This window comes from Triticum aestivum, chromosome 5B, assembly GCF_018294505.1.
Source record: "Triticum aestivum cultivar Chinese Spring chromosome 5B, IWGSC CS RefSeq v2.1, whole genome shotgun sequence".
NCBI classification, from domain to species: Eukaryota; Viridiplantae; Streptophyta; class Magnoliopsida; order Poales; family Poaceae; genus Triticum; species Triticum aestivum.
This window is the reverse complement of record NC_057807.1, coordinates 51,540,404-51,565,701: the sequence shown is the minus strand read 5'-3', so window position 1 is coordinate 51,565,701 and position 25,298 is coordinate 51,540,404. Positions and strand designations below refer to the sequence as shown.

Below are 25,298 nucleotides of genomic sequence, written 5' to 3'. Positions count from 1 at the left end.
TGTGGGTGGGCGCTTGATCGAATCGATCCTTCCTGCGTGGTATATCTCCACCGGGCACCGGCTACTGGCCCAACAGCCCATCAGTCCAGCGCTGGCTGCGGTCGAACGAGTCCAGAGTGTGCCGATCGAGATAGATGCATACGTATAAATTCTTTTTTGCCCAAAATCAAGGTATGGCGGCTGGCATACCCTGCCCACCGGAGCGCTCCGCCAGTGTCTGGCCTGGCTGTACTCGAATGGTAAACATCTTTGGTCCTTTTTGCCGTTATTCCAGCTTTATGTACGTCTGTCCACACACAAGTTCTGGCACAGTAGATGGAAAATGGGAACCTACCATGCCCTTTGCAGATAACAGAACTGCAATGTGAGATATTGATGCATCTACAACTTCTAAATAGTACTCCCTCCGTTTTCAAATATTTGTCTTTCTAAAGATTTCAACAAGTGGCTACATTCGAAGCAAAATGAGTTAATCTACACTCTAAATTATGTCTATGTATATCTGTATGTTGTATTCCATTTGAAATGTCTAGAAAGACAGATATTTAGGAACAGAGGGAGTATATTGTAGCCATGTGACATCTACCGAAATAATGGCCAGCTAGCAGGATGCTTATAATTACAGTAGAATTTAAATAACTCTCCTCCTGGACACGTACGTACATATAGGCGCAAAAGGAAGAGGTGATAGTGAGTGGGGTGCAGAGAGTATAATGATAGTGCCAAAAGACTAAAATTCAGACGTCGGATTTTCTGACATGGCAATCGAACGTCTTTCATGACAATTTATATTTGCGCGAGGATGTCAAACTTAGTTTTACAAGCATGACAAATTCCTGGTAAAAATAAATAAATTGAGGCGGATTTCCTGTGCTTGCCAACTAAAATTAACATCCTCAGTGAACGCAATTTGGCAGAAAAACTATTCGTTTTACCATGCCTAATAATCTGGCGTTTGTTGGATATTCGGGTCCTATATAACAAAGAAAGAAACAGACACATATCGAGCGAGGAAACCTTTCCTTTTGGAGCTCTAAATTAACTTGTAGTGTGGATTTTTCTTTCAGGGGTACTTGTAGTCAATGTAGTGTAGATATAAGTAAGCACTAAGCAGTAGGCCGGACAGAGAAAGAGCGACGTGGGGGCCTTGTTGACTAACCGGAGAAAAATGGAGACGCGAATCTGTCTCTTCCTGCGCGGCCGTAGTGACTAATCGTCGGTCGTCGCTGCACGCGCCGGGTCGTCGATCGAGTGCATGTCTCTTCCTGCGCGGTCGTTGTGCATGGCCACCACTGCTCACCGGCCTTGACTAACCGTAGAAATTCGGTGGTACCGGAAATACACGAGAACGCACGCTTGATATCTGTCTCGACGCCACACGATCTATAAATAGGCACGGGGCTTCTTCCATCGTCAAGCATCACAGCAGGATAGCAGACGTACGTACACAGGCAGCTAGCTCTCGAAACCTCGCTCGAAACGCACCATGGCGTCCCTGGGTAGCAGCGCTGGCGGCCGTCGTCCCACGGTGCTCCTGCAGATCGCTCTCTTCGTCGTCGTCGCCGCGATCATCATCAACAGCTCCGTCTGCCTTGGAGCCACGGCCGTCCACGACGCCGCCGCCTCAGGTCAGTCGTCGGACGGTGTCCGTTCATTTCCTCCCCATTTTTGTAATTGATTAACTTGTTATACATGCTGACCTCGACCTGCTGAATAACGTCCGTCCATGGTTTCCCGTCCAGGCACCGGTGCTCTCGACCCTAACGTCCCTGCTGTTCCGACGCCGGGCGGTGCCGGTCAACCCTACACCGGCCGTGGGTGCCGCACAGTTTACGGATGTAGACCACCGGCGGGTGGCCAGCCCTAATTACATCCGCGTGCAGCATGCCCCATCTCCCAGACACAATGCATGCGAGGATCCATCGATATATGTAATTGGTTAGCACAAGTTAATCTACTGTCACGCACCACCTTATGTACTCGGTAATACCGTCTCGTGATGTACTTGTACCTACTTAAACTCGAATAAATTTGGATCGTTGCATGTTTGGAATTTCGTGTGAATGCATGGTCAATTTTTTGTGAAGATGATATTACGTTTGGTTCGGAACTTACGCCTATATATCAATGCACAAAGTAAAAAATAATAATCAAAATGGAGGCATAAGCTTTGTCTCATCCATTAGTTAAAGGGTCTGTCTAGGACACATCTAGATGTGACATAGCTATGACACATCTAACCTGATGTCCACTCTGTTTGTGGTCTAATTTTTGTGTTCTATTTTTTTGTTTTCTTGCTGATGAATTATATATTTGCGAGAGCTTAGATATGACAGCCTTAAAAACATCTAGATGTGAATTAGACAAACTGTTAATTAAAAGGTTTATTACACATCACCCCAAATACAAAAAGGGGTCACTATTCTCCCGGTATTATGTTAGTACCCCTATTTCTTTGCACCCACAAAAACCCAAAGTCAAGCTTCCCTTTTGATCAGGCCCGAGGTAACCAGTGCTGGTGTTGATTTGTGTCGGAACACACGAGCGTTTCTCTTGTTCCAATTGGTTCAACCAACTAGCATGGTGAAGACGAACCGAACCGTGGTTAGATAGTTAGGAGGACAGTGGTATCTCTATCCCACCAGATATGCGCTCTTGGTGCTGGCATTTCTCTGGATTTATTTCAGGCCTTTTGGCGATGTGCGTTTAGTGGGCAGAGACGTTTGTGTCGACTATGAAGATGTCTATGATTAATCTACTGTCACGCACCACCTTATGTAGACGGTAATACCATCTCGTGATGTACTTGTACCTAATTAAACTCGAATAAATCTGGATAGTTGCATGTCTGGAATTTCGTGTGAATGCATGGTCAATTTTTGTGAAGACGCTATTATGTTTGGTTCGGAATTTACGGCTATATATCAATGCACAAATTAAAAAAAAATCAAAATGAAGGCATAAGCTTTGCCTCATTCATTAATTAAAAAAGATAACAAAAATTGTTACACATCACCCCAAATACAAAAGGGGTCATTGCTCTCCCAGTATTATGTTAGTACCCCTATTTTTTTGCACCCACAATAACCAAAGTCAACCTTCCCTTTTGATGATGCTGGACATAACCTGTGTTGGTGTGGATTTGTGTTTGAAAACACGAGCGTTTCTCTAATTTCAAATGGTCCAACCAACTAGCATGATGAAGACGAACCAAACTGCGATTAGATCGTTAGGAGGACAGTGGTATCCCGTCCACCAGATGTGCATTCCTGGTGCTGACATTTCTCTTGATTTATTTAAGGCCTTTTGGCCATGTGCGTTTGTGGGCAGAGATGTTCTTGTACTACGAACATGTCTGTGGCGACTTCATCAATAGAAGCGATTAGGGAAAGAAGGAGGCGGCAGCGGTGGGAGGTGGGTGCGGAAGCACGATGATCGCTAGGCTCCGATACCATAGGAGCGATTAAGGGAATTTGCCACACTTGAGCTTTTCCATTGCGTGTTAATGTATAGACAAATATTACAATCCTAACCATAAATGGAAGATCACAATAATGACGACTCTCCTCAATTTAGGGGATTATGAGATATGTCACGATACGTGACATATTGGTCTAATAATTAATCTCAAGACGATGTGTCGGCTCAGTCTCTCGGAGGTTCTCATAAGGGTAGAGTGTGCATGCTTTTGTTTTTAGGAATGAGCTTATGTGCGTATGTATGACCATCTCCGTCTGTACTGTGTTAGAAGAAAACTAGCATGGTGATGCATGCCATGGCCATTTTTCTGGGGATGTTGCTTCTTAACATGTTGCTCCACCAAAACGATAGGGAGTGCAAGGTCCCTCAAGTTGCCGTGTCTATCCCATGTAGACGGCAAGGGAGGAAGAGGATAAATGTTGCAAGCCGCCGGCCGTGCTGATCCAACCCAGGATAGAACCACACATACCAACCCCTCATACGCTTATACCACTATGCTACTTAGGGCATCTCCAGCCGCGCCCCCAAGAAGGCCTCCCCAGGCGATTTTTTCGCGCCGGCGCCAAAAAACGGCCCAGTCGCGCCCCCAGGACGCCGAAAATCGCCGGTTCGGACCCTTTTTCCGCCCGGCGGTCACAGGCCGAACCCGGCGCGCTGGGGAGCCGTTGGGGGCTCCGGCGCTAGGGAAAAGCACGCCTGGCCCACACCGACAGGGGAAAAGTCAAGTTTTTCTTCCCCGACTCGCCTCGCACCCCCCGCGCCCTCGGCCACCACCAGCTGTATCCCGGCGACGGGCGCCGGCCTACTCCGCTAGATAGCCATTCCCCACCGGAAAATAGCAGTGCTTCGCCGCGGCAGCCCCTCCCGCGGCACGGGGCGCTGCTGGCCGCCGTTTCCGGCCGCGGAGGCGCGGTTTAACGGCGGGTAAACGCCCACCGAGCGCAAGGTGTTCGGCGTTTTGACTGACTCGGCGATGGACTCCGATGAGGAGGAAGAGCTCGCCGCGCTGCTGGAGGAGAAAGCCGCGGCCGACGTACAGGAAGAAGAGCATCTGATGGTGCTCGCCGCCCTTGCCCAGCTGCTGGCGAGCAATGAAAAGCCGCGTAGAGGTGGCTCGGCGCCGGGGCGGGTGAAAGCAAAGAACCGGCATCGACTGCAGGCTACCGCATGCTCTACTCCGACTACTTCGCCGATGCTCCACTTCATGGCGAGAGAACATTTCGGCGCCGTTATCGGATGAGCCGAAAGGCTCTTCCTCAGGATTGTGAATTCCATCCGGGAGTTCGACAACTACTTCAAGTGCAAGATGGATTGCACTGGCGCTCTTGGATTCACCTCCATCCAGAAGTGCACGACAGCGATGAGGATGCTTGCATATGGAGCTCCCAGTGATTCACTCGACGACTATGGGCGCATGAACGAGTCCACCAGCATAGAGTGTTTCTACAAGTTCTGTCGGGCAGTGGTGGCAGTGTTTGGGCCACAATACTTGAGAGCACCCAATGCGGAAGACACCGCTCGGATCCTAGCCCAGAATGCAGCAAGAGGATTTCCTGGGATGCTTGGAAGTATCGACTGCATGCATTGGAAATGGAAGAACTGCCCATTTGGTTGGCAGGGGATGTACAAAGGCGCCAAAGGCAGTTGCAGTGTGGTGCTTGAGGCGGTAGCCACACAGGACCTCTGGATTTGGCACTCCTTCTTTGGTATGCCAGGAACTCACAATGACATCAACGTGCTGCAGTGCTCTCCTGTTTTTGCCAAGCTCGTTGAGGGTCATTCTCCTCCGGTGAACTTCAAGATCAATGGGCACCAATACAACAAGGGGTACTATCTAGCTGACGGCATCTATCCGAGATGGTCGACATTTGTGAAGACGATCTCAAACCCTGTGCCAGGAGGCAAGAACGCCTGGTTTGCGAAGCTTCAGGAGGCTTGCAGAAAGGATGTCGAGCGGGCATTTGGTGTGCCCCAATCTCGATTCGCTGTTGTTCGGTACCCCGCTCAGACCTGGTCGAAAGATCAAATGTGGGAGATCATGACTTGCTGTGTCATCTTGCACAACATGATCATCGAGAGCGAGCAAGAAGACCCAGTGTTTGACACTGAACCATACTACAGGCAGGGTCCTCTAGCCGAAGTTGATCACCAGCTACCGGCAACTTGGACTGCCTGTCTCAGTATGCGTCAAGAGATCCGAGACCCACAGGTGCATCATCAACTGCAGAAAGATCTGATTGAGCACATATGGAGGCTCAAGGGGGACGCCGCGTGATGAAATACGAGTTTTTATTTGTTGAACTATATAATTGTATTGAACTATTTGTTGTTGTACTATTGTGTTGAAGTATTTGATTTTTCTGTGATGAAATATGTGATAAGGAATAATTATGTTGATAATTGAACGCCGAGACACGGCGAAACCACGTCGAATATGGGCCTATTCTCGCCCATATGGGCCGTTTATTCGCCGAAATTGGGCTGCAAAGTGGGCCAATTTCGGCGTCTGGGGGCGAGCTGGGGGCGACGACTGGGCGAAAAACCGCCCCAGCGCCGAGTGTATCGCCGGCTCGCCCCCAGGGGGCGTTTTTTGTGCGTCCTGGGGGGCCAACGGCTGGAGATGCCCTTACTCTTCATTGCCCCCAACATGTAGGAGATCCACTGCGGCCCACTGAAATCATGGTTGGGCCTTCGCTCATGTCTCGACCTGTTGTTCTGGCGTTGCCCCCTTCTGGCTGTGGAGTGCCTTCGCCAGGTAGGTTGCTAACATACTTACTTGCATCACCCATTAGATGGCTGCAAGCGTGTGGATCAGACGTCACGACAACTATGGCATCCTCTCCCCTCGGTTCACTACAGAAAAATTAAATAAAAACGAATGAAACTTATTCGGCGAAGACCATTTAAACCTTGACACTGTAAGCCGAGTGCTGCACCCGGCTTATGCCACTCGTCTTATACCAGATCGTCTTTAGACCATAAGCCGAGATCCACTTCACGGGCACTCGGTTTACCTATAAGCTGAAATCAATCCGCGGATCTCGGCAAAATAAAGCGACCTGACGGCCAGCCAACGCTAACGTGGTGCCACATGACACCTTTGTAAGCTAATCATATGCGGCGGTTGCTGTTCTGGTGCGCTGGTCTTTCGGGGCCTTAGCACGACGACTTTCAACTACAACAAGTTGTGCCTGACTCCGGCGATGAAGGGGGCGATGACGGCGGCGCACCTTCGACTCGCTTCAGTGCCGGTAGTCGTCGCTAGTTGGTCTACGGATTTGATGTAATTTTTATTATTTCTGGTATTCATTGTACTGTCATGATTGAAGATGAATAGATCGGAATTTTTTCGAAAAAATAGCTAAGTGCTACATTCGGCTTAAGTTTTCACACTGGGGCCATCGCGTGCAGCCACACGCCACTGTAAGCCGAGAGCTTTTTTTTCTATATGCCGAGTCCTTTTGTAAGCCGAGCTCTTTTTTTCCTCACGCTCAGTGTATTGGATGTTAAGCCAAGTCTTTTGTATTTACCCAGCGACTGTCACTCAGTATTCGACTTACGTGGAATTAAACCGAGCATTCGTGTTTTTACTCCCGGCATACGTCGAGCCACACGGCGACGTGCGATTTTTCTGTAGTGGTTGCAAGCGCTAGCCTGATCCTGTATTTGATGAGCGTTCGTGGGTCAAACAACATTTGAGGCTGTGTTAATTCGGGTAAATCTTGGGTTTATCAAAGCAGGTGTCAATGATAATGATATCTACTTTTTTCCTAAAACAAAGGGGCATCTACTCTCACTGATGGCCCTGCCAGACGTCAGTCTAAGGGCATCTTCAGCCGTTGGCCCCCCAGGAGGGGCAAAAAATCGCCCCCTGGGGGCGCACTTGGGGCGTGATGCCCCCCAGTCGCGGCGCCCACGATATTTTAAAAAATCTAAACACGGCACAAACACGGCGCAAATTCATTGCAAACTTCGGCGAGTTCGTTCAAACTTAAACATATTTTACAAAAGAAAAAAAACTGGCGGGCTACTCCCGCCGTCTCCCTCGCCGCCCGTCTCGCCGCCCGTCTCGCCGCCCACCTCGCCGCCCGCCTCGCCGCCCGCCCACGCGGCTACATGCCGAGGAGGCTGTAAAACCGCGTGCAGTCGCCGCCGCCGTCGTCGTCGTCGTCGTCGTCGTCGTCGTCGTCGCCCCCGCCTAAACCTCCGCCGTCCCTGCTGCACCCCTCCCCCGGTTGGCGCGACGGGTTGGAAGGTCCGGGGGCGTCGTCGTCGTCGCTGTCGAGGATGACGACGCTGTGCTCGTCCTCGCGCCCGCGCTTGCGGGCGGCGATCTCCTCCAGGGCCCGGCACTGCCGGACCGTCTCCTCGCGGAGGTAGTCCTCCCGCGCCCACCGCATGGCGTCCTCGTCGGAGAAGCCGCGCCGGGCTATCTCCTCGTACTCCGCGGGGAGGCCGGGCTCCTTCTTGGGCTCGACGAGGCCGGGCTCCGTCTTGGGCTTGACGAGGACAAAACGGCCGGCGGGGCTCCGGCTTGACGGGGCGCCGATACGGACGCCGGAGCTGCGGGTGCGCGCGGCCACCGGCGTGTCCTGGGGCTCCGGCTTGACGGGGTGGAGGCAGGGCGAGCCGCCGGACGAAAAGGAGGACCCCCCGGTTTCCATGCGCCTCGGGGTCCAGGAGCTTCCCCGGCGGCGTGAAAAGGAAGGGGGAGCGGGGTAGTCGAGGCGCGGCGTGTTGCCGCCCTTGATGTACTCGAGGACGGCGTCCAGCGTGCGCCCTGGCACGCCCCACCATCGACGCCGGCCGGCGGAGTTTTGCCGGCCGGAGGGCACGACGCCATTGGTGGCCTCGAGCTGCTCGGCGTGACGGCGGCAGAAGTACGTCTCCCACAGCGGGCTGTCGGGGGCGTACCGTGGCGCCTCCCTCGCCGCAGGCGGCAGGTTCGAGCGGATGCGGGCGATCTCCGCGTGCCGCACCGCGCCGGAGGGTACCGGGGGCACCGGCACGCCGCCCGCGCTGATCCTCCACGCCCCGGGCACCCGCATGTCCGGCGGGACCGGGTACTCGGCCTCGTAAAGGAGGCGAGCCTCGTCTTCATGAAGATGGCGGCGGCCGAAGCCGTTCGCCGCCGCGCCGTCGCCGGGGAAACGTTCGGCCATTGGAGGCGGCGAAAAGGAGGAGAGGAGAGGGAGGAAGGAGCGACGGCGGAGGGGAGAGAGCGACGGCGGAGGGGAAGTGTGAGGCGCCCGAGTGCGCCGGGGCGCGGCATATATAGGCCGACGCGCCGCCCACACGCGTGGCACCGTGCGCACGCGTGGCGGGCGAGGCGAGGGCGAGGGACGCGCGTCGTCCGACCTTCACTGCGCCGCCCGTGAAGCATCAATGGCGCAGGCTGACCGGCGCGGCAGCTTTGGCATTGATTCGCTGCGGGAAACGAGGCGATGAGGACGACGAAGGGCCGAGAAGTAATCCGTGTCGCTGACGCGTCGGGCCCGCGGTTTCTTCGCGCCAAAAAAGTTCGCCCGGCGCCCCCGAGCGCCCCCCAGCGCGCCGGGTTCGGGCTGGGTCCGCCGGCGCTGTTTTCGGCCCAAGCCGGCGAAAATCGGGCTCCTGGGGGCGCGACTGGGCCGTTTTTTCGGCGCCGGCGCGAAAAAATCGCCTGGGAAGGCCTTCTTGGGGGCGCGGCTGGAGATGCCCTAATAGTTTAAGCACACGTATAGAAGAACTAACAAGCCTTTTCTTTTGGAGACTTGGAGCTCTAATTTGACATGTAGTGTACAGATAAGGAAGCAGAGGGAGAAGAGGCAAGAGCCACCCGGGGATGGAAACACTAGCAGTCGGGGACGTCGCCAGCAGCCTAGCTTGTTGACTAACCGGAGAAAAATGGAGGAGCGAATCTGTCTCTTTCTGCGCGGCCCTAGTGACTAATCGTCGGTCGTCGCTAACAACAAAACGATCCGACTAGCCACGAACCGTTTCTCTCCGGGAAAGTAGGATCACAGGTGATCTAGGAGGCGACGAGGGTTCCCTGCGCGTCGCCGGTGGCGCCGCCGGTGGTCGCCGTAGGAAGGAGGGGGAACCTCGGGGCTGTCCGCTAGGTGTGTGTGGTAGGGTTAGGGTTGAGGGTGACGCTGCCGAGGCCATTGCGGTGGTGTCGCGTTGGAATAAGTTTCTCTGGACTTCGTTCGCGGTCAGGCGAGGCTTTGGCCTTCGTCTAGGAGCTAGCAGGGTGGGGGATCCCCGGATCTCGTCGAGGTCTCGGGCTATGGTGACTGGAGGTCCATTGGCACTGGCCGTTTGGGTCCTCAGATGGGCGATGGATGCAGGGAGACGAAGACCCTTCTTCTTCCTTGTCGGTACGATTTGCTGTTGTTGTTCTTCTCCTTCCTCTGCATTGATGCTGGAGGGAGATTCTGCTTTGTCCGGGCGGTTGGCCCGGCCGCGGTGCTGGACCGGTCGGATGACTCGAGTTCTCTTTTTTTCGCAAGGTGCATTTTTCACGGTACTCAAAGCCAAAGATGGCGACGGCTGTTGCAGGTGTGTTGGATTGATGTCCATGCTCTCTCAGCGTTGGTGTCAAGAAAGGAGGAAGCAGCGTCGTGGCAATTGTTCCATGGTCGAAGATGTTGACCTGCTTGCGCCTGGTTGCAGATCTTTCTGCTGTAGGGATCTTCTCTCAAGATTCAGGGATGATGACACAGAGCTCCGGAGATCTTCTTTTGTTATGGTTGTCTTAGGGTACTCTAAGTGTTCATGGTCTTTTGTGTTTGAGTTTCAGTGTGCTTGTAACTATTTTGTATTGTTCCGTGATTGGAATGCAAAGAATTCTCAAAAATAAATAAATCGTCGGTCGTCTCTGCATGCATGCGTTGGGTCGTCGTGGATCGACTGCATGCATGTCTCTCTCGCCGGTGGTCGTGCACAGCCACCAGAATCACCAGCCTTGACTAACCGTGGAAATTTGGTGGTACCAAAATAGTATACTGCTCTCTCTCTCTCTTTCTCGGCCAGACAGACGGCCTATAAATACGTATGCGCGGGCCTTCTTCGACCAGCAAGCAGCACAGCAGCACGTACACAGCTAGCTGCCGAGCTCTCAAAGCCTCACTCGAATCATTGGCCAGCAGCATGTTGGCTCCGAAACTCCTCTATGAAGATAGCTAGCATTGTTGATTCTGAATGTAATCATCATGGCTGATTAATGAAAGTTCTTTTCCCGCAAAAAAAAAAAAGAATCATTGGCCAGCAGCCTCGAATCATCAGCATGGCGTCTGCCGCCCGTCGTCCCACGGTGCTCCTGCAGATCGCTCTCTTCGTCGTCATCGCGGCGGTCATCATCAACAGCTCCGTCTGCCTTGGGGCCGTTGTAGTAGGTCAGTCGACAATGCTTAATTTACTCCCTTCGAAATGCGTTCCTTCATTTCCTCTTAATTTCTGTAATGCCTCTGCTGAATAAGGTTCATGATTTCCCGTCCAGGTCCTGGTACTCTCGACCCTAACCGCCCCGCTTTCCCGTCGCCGGGTGGTGGTGGTAAACCCTACACCGGCGGCGGCCGTGGGTGCCGCACAATTTATGGATGTGGTGATGTGCCACCGGCAGGTGGCCAACCCTGATTACACCCGTGCGCAGACCCCATCTCCCAAAACAAATGCAAGGATCGATCGACGTAACTGGGAAACAGCGGCCTAGATGCATACACTATCTGCATGCATGCCTCCTCCTACTTATCAGCACGAGTTACTCTACTGACACGCACAATCTTAAACACAGTAATAATATCGTCTCGTGTTGTATCTATACTTAAACTCGAATAAAGCTGGATTCTTGCATGTCTGCAAATTGATGTGAATGCATGGTCAATTTTTAGGCAGTAAGTAAATTCAGCTTGTGGTAAAGTCAGGTAATGAAAAGTATCCTAAAGCTCCGAGGGAAACTAAATTCAGCTCATGATCCAATATGTATATGAGTCCCGCTTCGGTACAACCCCTTTTACAAAACGTATAAAGGGCAATAAGGACATTTCACAGTTCATACCCACTTCCGTATGTGTATATGCCATACATCATAGAGGACCCGCTACTGGGCCGGCCCACTAACATGAACCGATATAAGATATAAGGAGGCGCAAAAGTAACGAAAAAAAGGACGCACCCTGAGTGGATTCGAAATCGCGACCAAACTGTACTTAATTGGAGCTGTTAGCCACTCAGTCGGCCAGCACCATGTGATCTGAACGGAGCGCAGGTATTATATGTACACATGCAGAAGCAGCGTTCTTCGTTTTGAAACAACGTTTACAAAATTCCGCATTTCACTGAAATGTTTTGATTATTTTTTAAATACCGAATATTTTTTTAGGTTATGTGAACAATTTTTTAAAACCGAAACATTTTCCAAAATTTCAATTTTTTTTTGAGAAGACGGACATTTTCTGAAATCTATGATCTTTTTTTAATACATAAACATTTTCTGAATCTGTGAAAAATATTTGATAAGAGAACATTTTTTTGAAAACATGAATAATATTTGAAAAACTAGAGCACATCTTTAAATTCTGAACTCATTTATAAAAAATAGGGAAATAGAAATTATGGTTTACTTAAAAAATTGTTCACATGAGAAAATTTTGAAACGTTGAACTTTTATGAAAACATGAACAAATTTTGAAATTCTAAACATTTTTTTAAAAGAGTGAAAGAAATACTGGTGCTCGAACGCTCAGATGGGTCGGCCCATCCTACCATTGTGTGTGCGATTGCCTGACTATTTGCCGTGACGTGCGGCAAATAAGAAATTCCGTACTTCCGGGGAGTAGCGTCAATTAGACGGCGGCACGCACAGGAGGCCGCCAGACTAGGCCGGCCCTTAGTATAGCTGGCCAAACGGGCCGGCCCGGCCCGGCACGGCACGGCCCATCCTAATCGTGCCTGGCACGGCCCGGCCCGCCTAGGCACGATTATTATACGGGCCGTGCCGTGCCAGCCCGCGTGCTGCAGCCTGCAGCCCAGGCACGGCCCGTATGCTAATCGGGCCGGCCCACCGGCACGCCAGGCCCACTAATCTAGCTCCTATTTTGCGCATTGAGCGTTTTTTAGCCTATTTTTACCTATTGGCCCATATTAGAATACATTAAAAAATATAAAAAAGTTAATCGGGCCGTGCCGTGCCGGCCCGCGTGCTCGCCCTTCAGGCCCAGGCACGGCCCATGGCGTGCCGCGTGCCGGGCCCGGCCCGTTTAGCACGTGCCGTGCCGTGCCAGGCCCGTGCCGTGCCGGCCGTGCTACCAGGCCGGCCCAACTATCCCGGCCCGTTTGGCCAGCTATAGCCCTTAGGTCGCGCAGGAAATCAGGGAAAATCACCGAAAATAGAATGGTAGTGCAATGGATCAAACGTTGTAGCTCTCGCTACTAACTGCTCGTCGCTAGCTACAAGAGCTGATTGGCTTCAGTATCTAACTAGGAAACTTGGACTACAAGAAGTATCAATCAGTGACCGGTTTACTTTAGTGAACAAGTCTTTTTCCACTATTTTTTTATTCTTCAGTTAGTTATTTGTTTCTTTTACATCCTTTTTGTTATTTCTTTTAAAAAATCATGCGTGTTTAGTTTTTAAAAAAAATCAAAAATTGTCCGCATTTTCAAATTTATCCATAAAATACAAGTATTTGCCTTTTTTAGATTATACAGAAAATTCCAAAAAATATTTGTGTCTTTCAAAATTGCTCAAAATATCAAAACACAAATATTTCCTCAAAAGAGCGAACAAATTTTTTTAAGCATGTCAAAAGACCAGAAGGTTTTGTTTGAAAGCATGTTGTTTTTCTACGTCACTCAAATGACCTCAAGTTTTTTCAATGGCTTGGATGACCAATTCAAGTCACCATGTCAAGTTGTTTTGGTTTTCGATAAATTTTCCATTTTCTGGAGTTTTTTGATAAATGGTCGGACGTGTCGCAACTTGGATATGGTGTCGGGAATCATTCAAATGGATGCCTACCATGGGCATGCCCACTAGCTTACAAAAGTTGGGGTCATCTCAAGGATATTCAATAATAGACCATATTGAACGAAGAGTGTTCAGGTAGGCCAAAAGACTCCGTCTGGGAGCACGTTGTTTCTTGACATTCTTGAAAATGGACCCAAAATTTTCCGTGCGCAATTCATTGCACCATGCCAAGTCTTTTTTGTTTTTGACAAATTCTACATTTTCTAGAGTTTTATCGGTCAAAAAGGTCGGTAAATTGTCGGACATGTCGCAATTTACATACGGTGTCAGAAATCGTTCAAACTTGACATGGATGTCAAACATGAGAATGCACACCTTCTTGCAAAAGTTGTGGTCATTTCATGGATGTCCAAAAAAAGACCATATTTAATGAAGGGTGTAGGGGAAGGTTAGAAGACTCTTTCTGAGAGCACATTGTTTCCAGACATCTTATAATGGTCCCAATTTTTTCATGGATTTTTATGACCAATTCAAGGCATCACGCCAAATTGTTTGGATTTTTGACAAGTTTTACATTTTTTTTGAAGTTTTCTCGGTGAAAAAAGGCCGATAAATGACGTGACGTGTCGCAACTTGCATAATGTGTCGGAGTTCGTTCAAACCTGGCATGGATGCCTCCCATGAGATGACCATCTGATTATAAAAGTTAAGGTCATTTCAATGATGTCCAAAAACACCATGTTCAACGTAGGGTGATCAGATAAACCAGAAGGCTCTGTTCGAGAGCACGTTCTTTTCCAATATCCGTCAAATGGCCCCATTTTTTCTATATCCTTGTATGACCAATATAAGGCACCATGCCAAGTAGTTTAGTTTTTTTTTACAAATTTTATATTTCCTGGAGTTTTTCTGGTGAATAAAGGTCAATAAATCACCGGGCATGTCTGGTGTTGAAAATTATTCAAACCATACATGTATGTCTAACATGTGCATGCTCTCGTGCTTGCAAAAGTTGAGGTCAATGCTGAGATTTTGAAAATAACACCATGATCAACGGTGAGTGTTCAGGCAGGCAAGGGTTTGTTGGGAGCACCTAGTTTCTCGACATCCGTTAAATGTCCCCATTTTTTTCATGGCCTGGTATGACCAATTCAATCCATCATGCCAAGTTGTTTGAGTTATCAATAAGTTTTGCATTTTTGGAGTTTTATCGGTTTAAAAAGACCAATAAATGGTAGGATGTGTCTTGCATACCTTGTTGAAAGTCGTTCGAACCAGGCATGAATACCTACCATGGTCATGCCCACCTTTTTGTAAAAGTTGAGGTCATTTTAAGCATGTCTAAAAATAGATCATGTTCAATGGAGGGTGTTTGGGTAGAGAATAGAAGTATTCGTCTGAAAGCATGTTGTTTTTCGACATCCTTTGAATGGACCTAATTTCTTCCACCGGGTTTTACGAACAATTCAAGAAATCTTGTCAAGTTGTTTGGATTTTTGACAAGCTTTATATTTTCTGGAGTTTTCTTGGTCAGAAGGGACCAATAAATGGTTGGGCGTGTCGCGACGTGCAAACTGTGTCGAAAGTCATTCAAAAATGACATGGATGCTTGATATGTCTGTGCCATACTGATTCAAGAAGTTGAGGTCATTTATCCATGATAAAAAAACCACCAGTTGGGATGCATCCGTGAGCATTTAGTTTTTCCTAATTTGAATACTTCTATTATTTGTAATTTCTGTTATTATCCATCAACATGAACAGACTGTGTATGAAACTTTTTCAAAGTGGAACACTTTTTCCGAAAATTTTAACAAATGCTGAATAATTTATGAAAATTTCGAACACATATGACAAACCACATACTTTTTAAAAATTTATGAACTTTTTTGAAACCCAAACATTTCTTAAATTTGGGAAAAAAATTTAAAAAACATGATAATTTTTTGAAAATTTAGAGCATTTTTAAATTTGTAAACAATATTTGAACGACATTTTTATTCCAATTTTTCTTTCAAATGTTTGAACTGGTTTTGAAAAGAATAATAATGTTCAAAACTAAGATAAATAAATCAACCAAATAGAAAATAAAAAATGCTTAAGCCTTCGCCCAACTAGGCGACGACATCTCTCTCTTCGGGCTCGTGTTGGGGAAAACCCTATTTGCCTCTTATTGCATCAGACAGTCGCTATTTCTCATAGAACCGATCGATATGAGTGAACGTGAGCCAGCCATTTTCATCTTTTTTTTTTCTGGTTTTTCGCTGCATATTATGAAAAGAAAATAAAAGTGCTTGAAAGAGGATTCAAACCCAGGTCTATGCAATAGTTGTTGAGCCTAATAACCAACTAAGCCACCTTTTGTTGTTGTTTACTAGCAAAAAGGCTTGTGCGTTGCACTGGAGAAAAAATACCACACGCTTTTAATTTACAGAAAATCGTCTATAATATGAGAATTTGTAGCTATGGCCCAAACAAAGATTGTCTTAACCTATAAAAACGCAGTTTAAGATTTCACAAGTGTTCTATTTCAACGCGGCTTACATGTAGATTTAGGGGCTGTTTGGTTGCCACCCTGACAAAATTTGCCTGGCCTGAGCACCTGCCTGTAACTTGCCTGAGGTTTGTTTGGTTGCCGACCTGAGAAATCTCGCCTGAAAAACCTGCCAGTCGAACTGTGCCTGACTCAGGCCTGGAAAATCGGAGGCCTGAGAATCGCTGCAATCCCATGCACCATGCCTGAGTCAAATTACCCCTTCTCTCTCTCACTTCTCCGCTCTCCCTCTCACTTTTCTCCTTTCCCGGGTTCCTATGGAGGAGAGAAATTCAAAAATCAATCCATGAAGTTGGGGACTGCCGGCGGGAAACTACTCTGGGGTGTAGATCTGGTGAAGAGCTGCCCCAACATTTACTGGATCTGACAACGTTGGCTGCAATTTTTCCTGCTACTATTCCTTCCTTTTGTAGCACCTTTGTCCAGATCGTGTGCTCAGTTAGGTACGTGAGTACACAATCCCATGTTTTTTCTTGTTGCTTCTCCTCTTTTTTGCTTTCCAAACACTGCCTCGAGCTTCCGTCCACACAGGCATACTTTCAGGGCATCAACCAAACACTGCCCGAGATTTGTGTGTGCCTGGTAAGCCAATTTGTGGAACACCATCAGGTTACTCTCAGGCAAGGAATATTCTTAGGCACATAGCTCAGGGTGGCAACCAAACAGCCCCTTAATCCGTACAAAGAACGGGCAAGTGATAATGCATTTATCCATGTCCTTACTTATTGGGTGCTTCTAGCAAATTTATCTTCAATTTCATGTCCGATCCTCATTTTGCTGAGGTGTTCATCCCCAATCAGAATCAATACCGGTATGAAAAGAAGACGGATAATGCATTGTCGATTAACATTGCAGCCTAGATAGTATTTTTAAATTGTTAACATGTAAAATAATATCATATTTAGATTCTACATATTTTTTTAATCAAATTTCATATATAACATGTTAAATTTGAGGATATGAGTATTTTAAAAAGCATTTGATATGTACTGTGGGTTTAATGTCAGGAACATCAGGGATTTTCTGAAAAATAGCATGAGGGACTAAGAATATATATTCCTTTTATTAGTAGGTATAGATTGTAGATAAACAATGTTATTTGAACCTTTCTTATTTCTGCCATATTAGGAAAAAAAAGTTTGGCTTGGTAACTTTGGCATGACCAACATGATAATATGGTATCAACAACATGATAACTATACCATGATAAGGTTGGTAACTACAATACGAGAAGGTAAAAGCATGGGGAAGTATGGTAATTTAACACAGAAATTATCGGTGAAATGTCTCAAAAACTTTTTCCCCTTGGATGAAAGATACCATATTGTTTAAACATAAGATATTAGTTATCAAGTTTGAGATGTATACATTATCATGCTATTTACACAAAAATTACCGGGTGCATGTTTTTCAACAAAAAAATACAGTGGCGTTTGTATGGGGGTTATCAACTTGCTATGTGTCTATTACCATGCTATTTACACAGAAATTACTGGGGCATCACCCCCCTTGCCACAGTCGCCACATTTACCAGGATCGGGTACAAAAGTTATCAAGTCTGCGATGTGTGAGTTATCATGTTATTTGCATAAGAGTTATCGTGGTATGGTTCAACAGCTCCTCCCACCTCTACCCTCGCCGACAAAGTTACCAGGATTGGGTACATAATTTATCATGTCTACAATGTGTAAGTTATCATGTTATTTCTTATTTGCATAGAAGTTACCATGGTATGTTTCAACGACTCCCCCCACCCCTACGCCCACCGACAAAGCTACCAGGACTGGGTACATAGTTTATCATGTCTATGATATGTGAGTTATCATGTTATTTGCATAGAAGTTACCGTGGTATGTTTCAATGACCCCCCCACCCTACCCCCACCGACAAAGTTACCAGGAATGGGTACATAATTTATCATGTCTACGATGTGTGAGTTATCATGTTATTGAAGGAAATATGCCCTAGAGGCAATAATAAAGTTATTATTTATTTCCTTATTTCATGATAAATGTTTATTATTCATGCTAGAATTGTATTAACCGGAAACATAATACATGTGTGAATATATAGACAAACAGAGTGTCACTAGTATGCCTCTACTTGACTAGCTTGTTAATCAAAGATGGTTATGTTTCCTAACCATGGACAAAGAGTTGTTATTTGATTAACGGGATCACATCATTAGTTGAATGATCTGATTGACATGACCCATTCCGTTAGCTTAGCACTCGATCGTTTAGTATGTTGCTATTGCTTTCTTCATGACTTATACATGTTCATATGACTATGAGATTATGCAACTCCCGTTTACCGGAGGAACACTTTGTGTGCTACCAAATGTCACAACGTAACTGGATGATTATAAAGGTGCTCTACAGGTGTCTCCAAAGGTACTTGTTGGGTTGGCGTATTTTGAGATTAGGATTTGTCACTCCGAATGTCGGAGAGGTATCTCTGGGCCCTCTCGGTAATGCACATCACTTAAGCCTTGCAAGCATTGCAACTAATGAGTTAGTTGCGAGATGATGTATTACGGAACGAGTAAAGAGACTTGCCGGTAATGAGATTGAACTAGGTATTGGATACCGACGATCGAATCTCGGGCAAGTAACATACCGATGACAAAGGGAACAACGTATGTTGTTATGCGGTTTGACCGATAAAGATCTTCGTAGAATATGTAGGAACCAATATGAGCATCCAGGTCCCGCTATTGGTTATTGACCGGAGACGTGTCTCGGTCATGTCTACATTGTTCTCGAACCGTAGGGTCCGTACACTTAAGGTTTCGATGACAGTTATATTATGAGTTTATGTATTTTGATGTACCGAAGGTTGTTCAGAGTCCCGGATGTGATCACGGACATGACGAGGAGTCTCGAAATGGTCGAGACGTAAATATCGATATATTGGACGACTATATTCGGAGTTCGGAAAGGTTCCGAGTGATTCGGGTATTTTTTGGAGTACCGGAGAGTTACGGGAATTCATATTGGGCCTCATTGGGCCATACGGGAAAGGAGAGAAAGGGCCAAAAGGGTGGCCGCACCCCTCCCCTTGGACTAGTCCGAATTGGACTAGGGAGGGGAGGGGGGCGCCCCCTTCCTTCCTTCTCCTTCTCTCTTCCCTTTCCTTCTCTCCTACTCCTACTACATGGAAGGGTTCCTAGTTGGACTAGGAAAGGGGGAATCCTACTCCCGGTGGGAGTAGGACTCCCCTAGGGCGCGCCATAGAGAGGGCCGGCCCTCCCCTCCTCCACTCCTTTATATACGGGGGCAGGGGGCACCCCATAGACACACAAGTTGATTATTGAGATCGTTCCTTAGCCGTGTGCGGTGCCCCCCTCCACGATATTACACCTCGGTCATATTGTAGCGGTGCTTAGGCGAAGCCCTGCGACAGGAGAACATCAAGATCGTCACCACGCCGTCGTGCTGACGGAACTCCTCCCCGCGCCTCTGCTGGATCGGAGATCGGGGTGCGTCATCGAGCTGTACGTGTGTCAAGAACTCGGAGGTACCGGAGTAACGGTGCTTGGATCGGTTGGACCGGGAGGACGTACGACTACTTCCTCTACGTTGCGTCAACGCTTCCGCTTCGGTCTACGAGGGTACGTAGACAACACTCTCCCCTCTCGTTGCTATGCATCACCATGATCTTGCGTGTGCGTAGGAATTTTTTTGAAATTACTACGTTCCCCAACAGTGGCATCCGAGCCTAGGTTTTTATGGTTTGATGTTATATGCATGAGTAGAACACAAGTGAGTTGTGGGCGATATAAGTCATACTGCTTACCAGCATGTCATACTTTGGTTCAGCGGTATTGTTGGATGAAGCGGCCCGGACCGACATTACGCGTACGCTTACGCGAGACTGGTTTTACCGCCGTGCTTTGCACACAGGTGACTAGCGGGTGTCAGTTTCTCCAACTTTAGTTGAACCGAGTGTGGCTACGCCCGGTCCTTGCGAAGGTTAAAACAGCATCAACTTGACAAACTATCGTTGTGGTTTTGATGCGTAGGTGAGATTGGTTCTTGCTTAAGCCCGTAGCAGCCACGTAAAATTTGCAACAACAAAGTAGAGGACGTTTAACTTGTTTTTGCAGGGCATGTTGTGATGTGATATGGTCAAGACGTGATGAGATATAAGTTGTTGTATAAGATGATCATGTTTTGTTGAAGTTATCGGCAACTGGCAGAAGCCCTATGGTTGTCTCTTTGTTGCATAAGATGCAAGTGCCAAATAATTGCTTTACTTTATCGCTATGCGATAGCAATAGTTGCAAGAGCAATAGTTGGTGAGACGACCATGTGATGACACATTGATATAGATCAAGATGATGAAGATCATGGTGTCGTGCCGGTGACGATAAAGATCATGACAGTACTTTGGAGATGGAGATCAAAGGCGCAAGATGATCATGGCCATATCATGTCACATATTTTGATTGCATATGATGTTTATCTGTTATACATCTTATTCTTGCTTTGATTGACGGTAGCATTTTAAGATGATCTCTCACTAATTATCACGAAGTGTTCTCCCTGAGTATGCACCGTTGCCAAAGTTCGTCGTGCCCAGACACCACGTGATGATCGGGTGTGATAAGCTCTATGTCCATCTACAACGGGTGTAAGCCAGTTTTGCACACGCGGAATACTCAGGTTAAACTTGACGAGCCTAGCATATGCAGATATGGCCTCGGAACACGGAGACCGAAAGGTCGAGCGTGAATCATATAGTAGACATGATCAACATGAGATGTTCACCATTGAAAACTAATTCATTTCACGTGATGATCGGTTATGGTTTAGTTGAATTTGGATCACGTGATCACTTAGAGGATTAGAGGGATGTCTATCTAAGTGGGAGTTCTTAAGTAATATGATTAATTGAACTTAAATTTATCATGAACTTAGTCCTGGTAGTATTTTGCAAATTATGTTGTAAATCAATAGCTTGCATTGTTGCTTTCATATGTTTATTTTGATATGTTCCTAGAGAAAATTGTGTTGAAAAATGTTAGTAGCAAAGATGCGGATTGGATCCGTGATCTGAGGTTTATCCTCATTGCTGCACAGAAGAATTATGTCATTGATGCACCGCTAGGTGACAGACCTATTGCAGGAGCAGATGCAGACGTTATGAACGTTTGGCTAGCTCAATATGATGACTACTTGATAGTTTAGTGCACCATGCTTAACGGCTTAGAATCGGGGCTTCAAAGACATTTTGAACGTCATGGACCATATGAGATGTTCCAGGAGTTGAAGTTAATATTTTAAGAAAATACCCGAGTTGAGAGATATGAAGTCTCCAACAAGTTCTATAGCTAAAAGATGGAGGAGAATCGCTCAACTAGTGAGCATGTGCTCAGATTGTCTGGGTACTTTAATCGCTTGAATCAAGTGGGAGTTAATCTTCCAGATAAGATAGTGATTGACAGAGTTCTCTAGTCACCATCACCAAGTTAGTAGAACTTTGTGATGAACTATAGTATGCAAGGGATGACGAAAACGATTCCCGAGCTCTTCGTGATGTTGAAATCGACGAAGGTAGAAATCAAGAAAGAGCATCAAGTGTTGATGGTTGACAAGATCACTAGTTTCAAGAAAAGGGCAAAGGGATAGAAAGGGGAACTTCAAGTGGAAAGACAAGCAAGTTGTCACTCCTGCGAAGAAGCCCAAAGCTGAACCAAAGCCTGAAACTGAGTGCTTACACTGCAAAGGAAATGGTCACTGGAAGCAGAAATGCCCTAAATATTTGGTGGATAAGAAGGATGGCAAAGTGAACAAAGGTATATTTGATATACAGGTGTTTGATGTGTGCTTTACTAGTGTTTATAGTAGACCCTGAGTATTTGATACTTGTCCGGTTGCTAAGATTAGTAACTCGAAACAGGAGTTACAGAATAAACAAAGACTAGTTGAAGGGTGAAGTGACGATGTGTGTTGAAAGTAGTTTCAAGATTGATATGATCATCATCACACACTCCCTATACTTTCGGGATTAGTGTTGAACCTAAATAAATGTTATTTGGTGTTTGCGTTGAGCATGAATATGATTTGATCGTGTTTATTGCAAAACGGTTATTCATTCAAGTAAGAGAATAAACTGTTATTCTGTTTACATGAATAAAACCTTATATGGTTACACACCCAATGAAAATGGTTCATTGGATCTCGATCGTAGTGATACACATATTCATAATATTGAAACCAAAAGATACAAAGTTAATAATGATAGTGCAACTTATTTGTGGCACTGCCGTTTAGGTCATATTGGTGTAAAGCGCATAAAGAAACTCCATGCTGATGGGATTTTGGAATCACTTGATTATGAATCACTTGATGCTTGCGAACCATGCCTCATGGGCAAGATGACTAAGACTCCGTTCTCCGGAACAATGGAGCGAGCAACTGACTTATTGGAAATAATACATACTGATGTATGCGATCCAATGAGTGTTATGGCTTGCGGTGGGTATTGTTATTTTCTGACCTTCACAGATGATTTGAGCAGATATGGGTATATCTACTTGATGAAACATAAGTCTGAAATAGTTGAAAGGTTCAAAGAATTTCAGAGTGAAGTGGAAAAATCATCGTAACAAGAAAAATAAAGTTTCTACGATCTGATCGCGGAGACAAATATTTGAGTTACGAGTTTGGTCTTCAATTAAAACAATGTGAAATAGTTTCACAAATTCATGCCACCTGGAACACCACATCATAATGGTGTGTCCGAACGTCATAACCGTACTTTATTGGATATAGTACAATCTATGATGTTTCTTACTGATTTACCAATATCGTTTTGGGATCATGCATTAGAGACAACTGCATTCACGTTAAATAGGGCACCATCTATATCCGTTGAGACGACACTATATGAACTCTGGTTTAGCAAGAAACCAAAGTTGTCGTTTCTTAAAGTTTGGGGTTGCGATGCTTATGTGAAAAAGTTTCATCCTGATAAGCTCGAACCCAAATCGGAGAAATATGTCTTCATAGGATACCCAAAGGAGACTATTGGGTACACCTTCTATCACAGATCCGAAGGCAAGACATTCGTTGCTAAAAATGGATCCTTTCTAGAGAAGGAGTTTCTCTCGAAAGAAGTGAGTGGGAGGAAAGTAGAACTTGATGAGGTAACAGTACCAGCTCCCTTATTGGAAAGTAGTTCATCACAGAAATTGGTTCCTGTGACACCTACACCAATTAGTGAGGAAGTTAATGATGATGATCATGAAACTTCAGATCAAGTTGTTACCGAACTTCGTAGATCAACCAGAGTAAGATCCGCACCAGAGTGGTACGGTAATCCTATTATGGAAGTCATGCTACTAGATCATGATGAACCTACGAACTATGAAGAAGTGATGGTGAGCCCAGATTCCGCAAAATGGTTTGAGGCCATGAAATCTGAGATATGATCCATGTATGAGAACAAAGTATGGACTTTGATGGATTTGCCCGATGATCGGCAAACCATAGAAAATAAATGGATCTTCAAGAGGAAGACGGACGCTGATAGTAGTGTTACTATCTACAAAGCTAGACTTGTCAAAAAAGGTTTTTGACAAAGTTCAAGATGTTGAATACAATGAGATTTTCTCACTCGTATCGATGCTTAAAAGGCTGTCCGAATCATGTTAGCAATTGCCGCATTTTATGAAATCTGGCAAATGGATAAACAAAACTGCATTCCTTAATGGAGTTATTAAAGAAGAGTTGTATGTGATGCAACCAAGAGGTTTTGTCGATCCTAAAAGTGTTAACAAAATGTGCATCTATGGACTGGTGCAAGCATCTCGGAGTTGGAATATACGCTTTGATAAGTTGATCAAAGCATATAGTTTATACAGACTTGCAGTGAAGCCTGTATTTACTAGAAAGTGAGTGGGAGCACTACAGCATTTCTGATAAGTATATGTGAATGACATATTGTAGATCGGAAATAATGTAGAATTATTCTGCAAAGCATAAAGGAGTGTTTGAAAGGAGTTTTTCAAAGAAAGACCTCGGTGAAGCTGCTTACATATTGAGCATCAAGATCTATAGAGATAGATCAAGACGCTTGATAAGTTTTTTCAATGAGTACATATCTTGACAAGATTTTGAAGTAGTTCAAAATGGAACAGTCAAAGAAAGAGTTCTTGCCTATGTTACAAGGTGTGAAATTGAGTAAGACTCAAAACCCGACCACGGCAGAAGATAGAAAGAGAATGAAAGTCATTCCCTATGCCTTGGCCATAGGTTCTATAAAGTATGCCATGCTGTGTACCAGATCTATTGTATACCCTGCACTGAGTTTGGCAAGGGAGTACAATAGTGATCTAGGAGTAGATCACTGGACAGCGGTCAAAATTATCCTTAGTGGAATAAGGATATGTTTCTCAATTATGGAAGTGACAAAAGGTTCGTCGTAAAGGGTTACGTCAATGCAAGTTTTGACACCGATCTAGATGACTCTAAGTCTCGATCTAGATACATATTGAAAGTGAGAGCAATTAGCTAGAGCAGCTCCGTGCAGAGCATTGTAGACATAGAAAATTGCAAAATACATAATGGATCTGAATGTGAAAGATCCATTGACTAAGATTCTCTCACAAGCAAAACATGATCACACCTTAGTACTCTTTGGGTGTTAATCACATAACGACGTGAACTAGATTACTGAATCTAGTAAACCCTTTGGGTGTTGGTCACATGACGATGTGAACTATGGGTGTTAATCACATGATGATGTGAACTATCGATGTTAATCACATGGTGATGTGAACTAGATTATTGACTCTAATGCAAGTGGGAGACTGAAGGAAATATGCCCTAGAGGCAATAATAAAGTTATTATTTATTTCCTTATTTCATGATAAATGTTTATTATTCATGCTAGAATTGTATTAACCGGAAACATAATACATGTGTGAATATATAGACAAACAGAGTGTCACTAGTATGCCTCTACTTGACTAGCTTGATAATCAAAGATGGTTATGTTTCCTAACCATGGACAAAGAGTTGTTATTTGATTAACGGGATCACATCATTAGTTGAATGATCTGATTGACATGACCCATTCCGTTAGCTTAGCACTCGATCGTTTAGTATGTTGCTATTGCTTTCTTCATGACTTATACATGTTCCTATGACTATGAGATTATGCAACTCCCGTTTACCGGAGGAACACTTTGTGTGCTACCAAACGCCACAACGTAACTGGGTGATTATAAAGGTGCTCTACAGGTGTCTCCAAAGGTACTTGTTGGGTTGGCGTATTTCGAGATTAGGATTTGTCACTCCGAATGTC

At 45.9% G+C, this 25,298-nt stretch overlaps 2 protein-coding genes across 2 annotated transcripts; both read left to right on the top strand.

Annotated features, from left to right (window-relative positions):
- The first annotated feature begins 1,391 nt into the window (after nucleotides 1-1,391).
- LOC123115630 (protein WIR1A) lies at nucleotides 1,392-2,053 on the top strand. Its single transcript, NM_001426786.1, has 2 exons — nucleotides 1,392-1,628; nucleotides 1,743-2,053. Exons 1-2 carry the CDS (start codon nucleotides 1,487-1,489, stop codon nucleotides 1,865-1,867), a joined length of 267 nt encoding a protein of 88 aa, NP_001413715.1. The 5' UTR covers nucleotides 1,392-1,486; the 3' UTR covers nucleotides 1,868-2,053.
- Nucleotides 2,054-10,551: 8,498 nt separating this feature from the next.
- LOC123115629 (protein WIR1A-like) lies at nucleotides 10,552-11,297 on the top strand. The gene is made up of 2 exons (XM_044536743.1): nucleotides 10,552-10,856; nucleotides 10,961-11,297. Exons 1-2 carry the CDS (start codon nucleotides 10,685-10,687, stop codon nucleotides 11,095-11,097), a joined length of 309 nt encoding a protein of 102 aa, XP_044392678.1. The 5' UTR covers nucleotides 10,552-10,684; the 3' UTR covers nucleotides 11,098-11,297.
- The last annotated feature ends 14,001 nt before the right edge of the window (nucleotides 11,298-25,298 follow it).

Coding starts and splice junctions, on each gene's coding strand:
- LOC123115630 (NM_001426786.1), top strand. CDS start 1,487: ATGGCGTCCCTGGGTAGCAGCGCTGGCGGCCGTCGTCCCACGGTGCTC. Junction 1,629..1,742: donor CCACGACGCCGCCGCCTCAG/GTCAGTCGTCGG, acceptor TTTCCCGTCCAG/GCACCGGTGCTCTCGACCCT.
- LOC123115629 (XM_044536743.1), top strand. CDS start 10,685: ATGAAAGTTCTTTTCCCGCAAAAAAAAAAAAGAATCATTGGCCAGCAG. Junction 10,857..10,960: donor CCTTGGGGCCGTTGTAGTAG/GTCAGTCGACAA, acceptor TTTCCCGTCCAG/GTCCTGGTACTCTCGACCCT.